This window comes from Ursus americanus, chromosome 12 (assembly GCF_024610735.1).
Source record: "Ursus americanus isolate L20-20 chromosome 12, mUrsAme1.1.p, whole genome shotgun sequence".
Taxonomy (NCBI): domain Eukaryota; kingdom Metazoa; phylum Chordata; class Mammalia; order Carnivora; family Ursidae; genus Ursus; species Ursus americanus.
The window spans coordinates 47,502,874-47,513,103 of NC_142138.1; the positions used below are offsets into that span (position 1 = coordinate 47,502,874).

The following is a 10,230-nucleotide window of genomic DNA, read 5'->3' on the forward strand; positions in this document are numbered from 1 at the left end:
AAAGGAGTAAATGCATCAGTGAAAAGACAGGTTGTCAGATCTGAGTTTTTAAAAGTTTATTACAAGAAACACATAAAGCACAAGATGTGGAAAGGTTGAAAGTAAAAGGGATATAAAAAAGATAAATTTAGATCACCAGGAAGATAAAAGTTTTTTATGTGTGTGTGTACTCCCTAATGAAATAGCCTCAAAATATGTAAATCATAAATGAATAGAACTAGAGGGAGACTTGAGCAAATCTTCTCTTATACAGAGAAATTTCAACACACCTTTCTGAATTATGTCAGGCAGACAAAAAGAGTATCAACAAAGATACAAATGGTAGGACACAATTACCTTAACAGAATTGCACATGTATAGAATTACACATTTAACACATTAAGTACATATGGGAACACTTATGAAAGCAGGCTTCAATAAAGCAAAAAGTATCCTATAGACCCTATTCTCTGTTGCACAATTTAAGAGTTAATAACAAAAAGATATATTTAGAATTTCTCAGTCTCTCATGGATCAAGCAAGTTACTTTAATAATTTAGAATACTTAAAACTAAAATGATAATGAAAGTACTATACAAAGTAGATATGTGTAGTACAGTGAAAGTGGTGTTTTGACAGGTTAACTTTATGAATGTTGGTATAAACCTAAGAAAAGGAAATGGTAATAAAGACAAGACTAGAAATCATTGGTATAGAAGACAGTTGAGAGAAAAAAAAAGCTAGAAGCTGGGTCTTTGGATAGATTGATAAAATAGACAAGTGGATGTTGAGATTCATTTTTTAAAAAATGAGAGGCAACACAAATAATACTTTGAATTATAAAGGGGATAATTGTTGATATAGCTCCAGTTCCACATTTTATAAACTCCTCCTGTATAAATTATTTTTTACCATCTTTGACTTTCCGTTATTCATTAATATCTTCTTTAGAGGTTAAGGGAAAAGTAAAAAATTGTATTCAACCAAAACTTGCCATTTACACTGTGCAACATTGGCCTTTTCCTCTTTTATCATTGATTGCTTTGCCCATTTACACCATATTTCTTATAACTGATTTCAAGATAGAGTCCTGTTATTTATACTTGAATCTTAAATTAGCAATTCAAATAATCCCCGGCAGTTTGTTTAATCATTACGTGTGCTGCAGTTTTTGACTTTTTTTGTTTTTTAAACCGTGATACTCGACCCCTCATCTTCACCCTCATCCACTTGAGATTACTTCAGATTCTTTTGTCAAGTCAGCTGACTAGGATACTTCTCATTACCTGACTCTTCCAGAGTTAGCTCTTTGGTTATTTTGCTTTGTTTTAATACCATTTCTCTATCATCCATCTCCTCTTGGTACAGGTACTATGCCTAGGACTTTGTTTTCTTATTTCCGCCCTTCAGTATATCAAAACTCAGCTATTTGTGCAGTCTTTTCATAACTTTTCAAAGCTGAACTAAGATAGCTTTATAAGAGTCTTTGTTTACTTCTTTATATCACTTTATTTCCCAGATTCATTTCTTATAACACATTTGTATGAGCTAATCATAAGCAATAGAATGATAGAACTTTAAAAATGTTTTGTAATTCAAGTAAGTTTTATTATAATAGTGTATGTACCATCTCTGAATAATTGATTTTATAAGTGAAAATTTAGAAGTATATGTGATATGCAGGGGCGCCTGGGTAGCGCAGTCGTTAAAGCGTCTGCCTTAGGCTCGGGGCATGATCCCGGCGTTCCGAGATCGAGTCCCACATCGGGCTCCTCCGCTGGGAGCCTGCTTCTTCCTCTCTCACTCGCCTGCTGTGTTCCCTCTCTCGCTGGCTGTCTCTCTGTCACATAAATAAATAAAATCTTAAAAAAAAAAAAAGTATATGTGAAATGCAGTGGAACTAGTGAGAAAGAATTCAGGACTAAGAGGATTTTTTTCTTTTAGTCTCAGTTAAAAATCTAAGAAAAATACATTACAAATACATTAACACTACAGTAAAAACAGTCGGGAAGAGTAAACTTGTTTTTAAAAATTAGGGAAGCTGTAAGTGAAAAAAGAACATACTTTTGATTCTTTTCTGAATGGTACCTTATACTTTTATAGCATTTTCCTTTTCAGACCTATTTTATATTTAACTGGTTTATATTCTATACAAATAAGTATGACAGGATGCACAGATTTAATAAATTCTGTGTATCTCCAGTGTCAGACTGTGTACTGCAGTATACTAATCATTAAAACATTTTGAGAGTAGGGATTTTGTTCTCATTTCCCTGCTCTTCCACATTGCCTTTATCTCTCTGCTGTTAATACTCTAATACTTTGAGTAGTCAAATCAGACCTTCAGTTTAAAGTATATATGACTTTTGAAATGGTCTTAAGTTGTTGTGACTAGTGAGTAAAACATAGAGAACTGTTCTGTAATCTCAGATCAGTTCATTTAGCTTAAAAATAATCCAACTGCTACTTCAAGAAGTAGGCATGTAATGTTCTGTGTTTAAGCACTGTACTTTGTGCTGGAATAAAGACCGTGGTGCCTGCCTTCATGTACTCTGCAGTCGGAAAGAGGATTTAGATAAATTGTGATGAATTTAAAAAGAAGTAAAGGATGAATATCTAGTGAGGTTCTGAACCTTTCCAGAGGATGAAGGAAAGGCCTTTTCAGAGAAGAACGATGAGAAAGGTTAGGAAAGATAACGAACAAGTTGGGAAATTATTATAGATAGAACAGCATGCACACAGTGCTAAAGGTAAGAAAAACAAACATGTCAAGGAGATAGGTTTTATATAGCTGGAGCTTAAAGTGCAAGGAAGTACGGTACTAAAACACCCTAAGTTCCATGAGGGGTAGGATGGTTCTTGTCTTACACTTGATTATCGGCACTAACAAAGTAGTTGGTATTGTCATACATCATCAAGAAATACTTCCAAGAGGCTGGGGAGATTTCATTCTTTAACATGGCTTATACTTTTCCTAGTCTGACCTCAAGGATTTTAAGCAGATAATGACATCAGATTTGTAGTTTATAGAGTTCATCCAGCTGCTGTGTGTAATAGATGGAGAAAAGTAGAAAAAAATGCAACAGGAAGATAAATTAGGAGACTAGGTTATGCAGATCAAAACATTGTGACAGTGAAAAGTGGAGAATGGAGAGATGAATTGAGGGATAATTAGGAAGAAAAGTATTCTAGGACTTGGCAGGTTGTGGGGCAGAAGGGGGAAAAAGTTACAGATGAGTACTAAGTTCCTTTCTGCAGCAACTAAGTGTATGACTTAGCAGGATTGGCAAGGAAGAGAGAGATTCATAATCAGGATTTTCATCCTATGAAAGAAACTGGCTTTTTCGCCAGAATGCTTGTCTATTGCAAATAAATTTAAATCATCTTGTCACCAATGACTGTTGTAAACTTACGATTTATTTAAAAATCATAGAATTTGGTTATTTCTGTTCTAAAAGAAGAATTTTTTTTGCTTTGGACTTTGTTAATACTGTTTTTTAATAGGCATTTTTTCTTTTTACAGCCATGAACCATCTTAATGGACAGAAAATGTATGGCAAAATTATTCGTGTTACTCTGTCTAAACATCAGACTGTACAACTACCTCGAGAGGGACTTGATGATCAAGGGCTAACAAAGGATTTTGGTAATTCCCCATTGCATCGTTTTAAGAAACCTGGATCCAAAAATTTTCAGAACATTTTCCCTCCTTCTGCAACCCTTCACCTATCCAATATCCCGTAAGTATGAAAGTTGGAGTTTTTTAAGGGTATACATTTTAAGAATAAAACATAAAATTTATCATTAATCTTTACTTTTTTTTTCCCCATCCAATTTTCCTAGTCCTTCAGTAGCAGAAGAGGATCTACGAACACTGTTTGCTAACACTGGGGGCACTGTGAAAGCATTTAAGTTTTTTCAGTAAGCAAGCTTTCTTGTCTTTAAATTAGTGACTTCATGGAAATTAAAAGTTGTCTTCATAGTAGTTTTTATCCTTTTTGTTTATGGAAATTGATTCTGGAATGGGTAAAAATTCAAGTATTTAAGCCCTTCCTAATTTTTATGAAGTATCTGATTTCATAATTTTGTTTCAGAAGAGATCACAAAATGGCTCTTCTTCAGATGGCAACAGTGGAAGAAGCTATCCAGGCCTTGATTGATCTTCATAATTACAACCTTGGTGAAAACCATCATCTGAGAGTGTCTTTCTCCAAGTCAACAATTTAAAAAGGGGGAGGTGAAGAATAAGGGTGTATCACATTGTTTGGTGTCATCACCTATTGACTGTTCAGAAAAGTGGGGACCAGAGTTTGATTTTTTTGTTGTTTCCTTTTTTTTTTTTTTCCCATGCTGTTATCATTCCTTGGTTATAAAATGAAATGGCATACATAAAGGCAGAGTTGTTAACTGCTGTATTTCATCTGTTCTATTGGGAGGCCATTTTTATTGTCTGTTTATAATTTTAGTTTAATTATACTTTCCTTTTTCAACTTAGTTGACATACGTGCCTTAAAAAGGAAAACTAGTGTTGCTATTGTGCATTTACTAGGAAAAAGGAATTGGTTGTCTAGGGCACATTGTTATATGGGAATTACAATATGTTTAGGCAGGGGTGTGTAAAAAGGTTAAGTTTTTGTTTCTCCTGCTTGGAACTTATTTTGAATTATTGGCTTGTCACATTTCTTTCTATTTAATCAAATAAGATACATGATACTGAAAGAATTAAAGCAGCATATTTTAGTTTTTACTACCTTAGGCTTTATTGCTTTAAAAAAACATTGGCCTTTTGTATCTCACAATTCTGGTCTAGATTCAGTTATGAATGTAGGCATTAGTTAAAATTAACAAGATGCAGAGTATTAATTTCTTAAGACAACAAAGTGATTTCTGTAAGTTTGAGCCCTATGTGGAAAGCATTGTGGAATCTTAACCTTTTTGTACACACTCTTGTGGGACGTATCATATAAATGTCAGCACTAAGTAATGTCTTGTTTGTGGCTGAATATTTTTCGTAGATGTTTTTGAAGTTGACATGACTTACGTGCATTTAAATATATATTGCCATCCTTAGTTTGTAATTAAGATTTGGAATATGGTTGTGGATTTCTGAGCATGTGCAGACTGGTCTAGCTAGTTCAGGAACTGGTGCATGTATTTTTCAAAGATAAAGAAAGTGTACTGCGAAAATTTGCAGGAAGATTAATTTTGTGGCAGTTTTCTAAAACTGACAACCAGGTGGGACCAAAGTTTATGTGCCTTTAGTCTTAATTTACCTTGCATTGTAATATTCAGTTTTAATAAATCTTCAAAATATTTTGTATTTAGGAATAGATCTGACTTTAATAAAAACATGGCTCAGAATCTACAGGTCAAATTAATTAATTTGAACAGTTCTTGTCAATCTGAATTGTTGATTCTGTTTAAATGACCAATACTTTTTGAAATTGATGTACTTAGTTTCAAGATTCATAGATTCTGTTATCTATGTAGACAGAATGGTCATGTATATTTTCTATTAGTTGAGTTTTTACATCTTTAGAAATGTAAAATTCAGTATAGTTTGAAAGTGGCACAATTAAAAATTAATTTTCTAACAAAGTTGGGAGGTTTGATGGTTGTTTAATTTCCTTTTGTGTGTACTCTGCTTACCTCTGTAGCATGCTCAATAAACACTTCTGTAGCTCTGTATTCACCTTTTCTGTCTTTCTCTGCTGCCTTTTCTCTCTCCTCTTCTTTGTTTTTCACTCCACTGTGCTTCTGAATTCATGTTTATTCTCTGCCAGGGTGGGAAAGGAGTAATAATATTACAATTCTATGGCTTTATACCATAAATAAATCTAGATGCTATGAAAATATACCAGCTGGTTTTTTTTTTAATTTAAAAGATAGCAACTGCTTTTCAGGAGGACACATATTAAACATTTCCCACCCTGTTATAATCTGCTTTAAAGACATAACTTTTATTGTATCTTGTTAATTCTTTCTATCTCTTTTGTTGTTGTTGTTTTTTTTTCCAGTAGATTTATGCACTAATAGATCTTTTGGATTTGCCATGCTCTCTTGCTGCAGTTTCATCTTTCATCTTTTGTGTCTGCTAAAGATTTCCTACTAATCTTAGATTACCTTGTGAGTTTTAACAAAGGGTACTAGGTGTTATTGGGAAGAAACAATAACATATGGTCTGTTTTTTTGCCATGGGTGGGAAGATAATACATTCAGGTATTTTAAAATTTAAGGGTTATCTTGTGATGTAACAACATTTTTTTTTTTTTTTTTTAAGGAATTCAGTTAGGGTGCTATTTGTGTTACTCATAATATTTTTGGTCACTTAACAATTGATATGTTGGTGTCAGGTAACTTCAGAGTTAATACATGTTCCATAGGTTTGTTTTGTTGTTATGAAATAACTAAGAATTATGCAAAACTCATACATTAGGAGAATAAAAAACAAATGAAGTAGTAGGAGATAACTTTAAATGTGCCATATTAATACAACAATTCACTTATCTCGAAGAAAGAAGAATATAGTAGATAAAACAATTGCTTACATTTGAGTCAACAACATTGGGGTTCTGTGGAAGCTAGGTGATCTCGTTGTTTCTTCTTAAAATGGAATTATACTGCAGAAGCACTCAAAGCAACAGCAGATGTGCCTGAAATATGTAAACAAAAACCAATACCATGGCTATTGAATAGTAATTGAACAAAATTTCTTCTAAGTGAACTTTTTTCTCAGTATTGGGTGGTGGTTGAAACACCTGAAAGTAGGTACTTAGCCACCTTTCAAGTATTCTTTGTGGCTGGCTTTGGGTTGGAGAAAGGAAGGTCCTGAAATGCACACAAGAACTGGGTTGCTTCAGTTGCTGAGCTGGGGGAAGAGTTCACAATACCTCTGATAGGGGATAATAACCAGACACCAAAGTTCTTCCTGCCCAGGGAGTGGCAGATTCTTCAGTCTCTTAGAGTACACTGTGATACACAGCCTTCCTTCCAAAAAGCACCAAGTCAGTAAAGTGGTAATGTTGACATTGTAGAATATTTAAAATTTGGTACATTAAATCAACTCAGTCCTTGTCATATGTAAGTTGCTGAAGTGCTAGGTGAAAATGCATTGTCATCATTATTACCACTATATGCCTCAGTCTTTTACAGTGAACTAGAGAACAGTGAGGTGTTCTTACGACTTAGCTGCTTGTTAATAGAGGCCTTACCTTGAATACTTAGGTTTTTTTTTATGACTGTGCTAGAAAACCTGGTTTTTTGACATTAAGATTTGGAAATGGGTTTCAAAGCACCTATTTAAGGAATGGATTCATATGTGTTTATATTTAATGTTATATTTAACATAAGAAATGTAATTTAGTATTTGAAAGCCACTAAAAGTACCTTGGCTTGACCAGGAAGGGTAACAAATCATTCTGTTAGGAATATATTAACTCAGACTTTTGAGGCATTTTAAGATTTAGGGTTAGTCTGATCAAATTACAGTATTTGTTCCCGTAGTTCTGTTTGGATCACCATATAGTGTCTAGGCAGAGGACAAGTCACTTTTCTAAGACTCAGTATCCTCCATCTATAAAATGGTGGCAATAAATTCTCTGCCCACCTCACAGAATTATTGTGAAGCTCAATCAGGATAAATGCAGGAATGCTGTTTGGTAAACTGTAGGAGAAAATGTAACAACGCCAAAGTTCTAGGACTGCCATATTAGCCTGCAGTAAACTTATCCACAATAAATCCTATCCTACTGCCTTTTTTGCTAAAAAGGAAGTATTTTTTTAATGGTCTAAAATTATTTTTTAAGTGTCAGTCCGGTAAAGCAAAAAGATGGAGAATGCAAGTATATAATGCATCCCCTGAAGCCAAATGAAAGGGACCTGGATTTATTAGGCTATTTGATAGCTCAGTAATTGAACATAGAAACATATTTAATTATAGGTTCCACTTAAAAATGAGATTTTGTATATATATATACATATGTAATATGTATATATGTATAAAATCTCATCATATATATATATATATATAGCTTTAAAGTTTGCTGTGAAACATGGAGGTAATTCTAACACTTAAGACTTTGAAGGCTATGAAAGGAAGAAAAGATATTCTCATGGCTAGCACAGGACTTCAAACTAAATTTCCTCACTGACGTAATATTTTCAAATGGAACATAAAAACATGTTTGTTCATTCAGGAAAAAGGTGTACAGTATTTAGTGAAATTGAGCATACATAGGTTTCTATTGTAGCTATATGTTTCTAGAAAATATTAATTTTAAGCCACAGTATTAGAATTTGTGTACTAATTATCAAAAATCTTAATTTTATAGTTATTTTTTATTCTAAATATACTTTTAAGGTTTTTTTTTTTCACTTTTTTCACATACAGAGAAAATTGAATGAACACCTATGCACTTGGCACTTGATTCTTTCACACTTCACACTTTCCATACTTTATATGTAATTTTAATGACTTAAAAGAAATAAAACATAACAGATTGAACTGACATACCTGTGTACTTCTTGATCTAGTCCCTACGCCATCCCATCCCCAGAGGTAATCATTACCTTGAATTTTTTTTTCTTTTTATTCAGCAGTTGCTCTTCTGTATTTGTTCTGTATTCTATAGCCTAAACGTTCTTTTTCTATCTAAATACCGCACATACACTAATAATCATGATATTTGGATGGTATATTTTGTTGTCCAACACACAAACTATAATTTTTTAAGATTGAGATATTTGGACATCGATACTCCCCTCCTCAAATCTCATGACATTTAACATATTTTAAGGTTTTTAACTCATTTTTAAATAAACATTGAATAAGTTGTTGGAGCATCAAGTTTCTCCTAATGTAAAGATGTAAAAAGTAAGCAAGGAACTGTTGATAGTATCTTAAAAGCTGAAATTATGTGTAAGATTCTTAAATATAAAGACATCCTTTCTGGCTTCCCATTATAGCCACCCTTCTTGCAACTTCCTCCCTCACCATTTCAATGGAAAGGTGCTTGGCATCTTTGTTTTCATCCCCTTAATTGGTGTTAGCATGTATAGGATTTTTTAGTGAAGGCATGTTACTTTTTATTATGAAACATTTCAAACACAAACAATAGAAGACTATAACCCCCATCATTCAGCTTCATTTACCAACTTAACCTTTCTTGTTCCTCTACCCACTTCTCAACTCCCATATTAACACAAATCCCAAATATATTTCATCATCAGACTTTCTGGTATATTTTCCTTGCATTCCTGGTCATAGTCACTATTCTATAATAACGGCTGGGCTAGTCTCACTTGTCAGCATTGCAATTTCTTCAGATCCTAGAAGCTTGCTACTAAAAATGCAGTCCCGAGATCAGCAGCAATTAATATCACCTGGGAGCTTATTAGAAACTATCTCTGGCCGTCTCTGACCTGCTGAATACATTTTGACAAGATTGGCAGGTGAGATCCATTTGGGCATTGAAGTTGGAGAAGCACTCTAGTAGAATATACTTTTTTCAGTTTCATGAAATTTTTTTTTTCTGAGTGAAAATTTTATTAGTAATTTTAAGTTACTCAGAGATAAGTACTGTTAATAACAAAGGAATAACTGTAGAACTGAAAAGGACCCTATAATATATGTATTACAGTTTCTAACCTCGTTTTAAATACAAACTTCTAGAAAAATGAATAGTTTCACAACATATTTCTATTGACTGATCTGTAATTTAGAATACAGATCCTTGGGTTCCCAGTCCAGTCCTCCAGTGTGTTCTACCAATTAAAGGAAATATAGGCCTGCTGTTAGCTCAAATTAAAACTAATTTAGTGTACAAGTTAATAGGTAAATAGCTAATAATAGAAATCAATATGATTTTTTATTTAGTCCTAAACATCAAATTTAGCTTGGCAGGGAAAGAAATTCCACGTGAATTGATTTTAAACGATTAGAAATTAACATTCTTTTAAGTGCTGACTCAAAGTATGGTATAATAAAATTACTAAATTGACCCAAGGGCATAAATAGGCAGCTTTTCTATTCACTGAATACTTCAATCCATTTCCCGACTTCAACTGGATAGCAGTTTCCTAGTTGAAATACCTAAGCTTTGCTGAGTGATATTGCTAACACTCTCATAGTTAGAACTGTGTTAATAGAGATTTAGCTTTGCCATAGCATGCCCTTAGGGACTCTTAAAGCATACTTTTAGCATAGTTCTTAATGTTCGTGTGGCTAGCAGTTTTCTCCAGTGTCCTGTCTTG

The 10,230-nt window shown here is 33.3% G+C and overlaps 1 protein-coding gene across 4 annotated transcripts in view; it reads left to right on the top strand.

Moving 5' to 3' along the window:
* Positions 1-5,671, top strand: part of PTBP2 (polypyrimidine tract binding protein 2) — a 75,628-nt gene extending 69,957 nt beyond the window's left edge. For 2 of the 4 annotated variants that reach the window (XM_045801719.2, XM_045801721.2), the window contains exons 12-14: positions 3,503-3,719; positions 3,823-3,900; positions 4,074-5,671. In XM_045801719.2, the coding sequence (XP_045657675.1) occupies positions 3,503-3,719; positions 3,823-3,900; positions 4,074-4,206 (428 nt within the window). In that variant the 3' untranslated portion in view covers positions 4,207-5,671. The remainder of the gene's footprint in view (positions 1-3,502; positions 3,720-3,822; positions 3,901-4,073) is intronic. The other 2 variants (XM_045801720.2, XM_045801722.2) reach the window with 1 other exon arrangement.
* Positions 5,672-10,230: the final 4,559 nt, after the last annotated feature.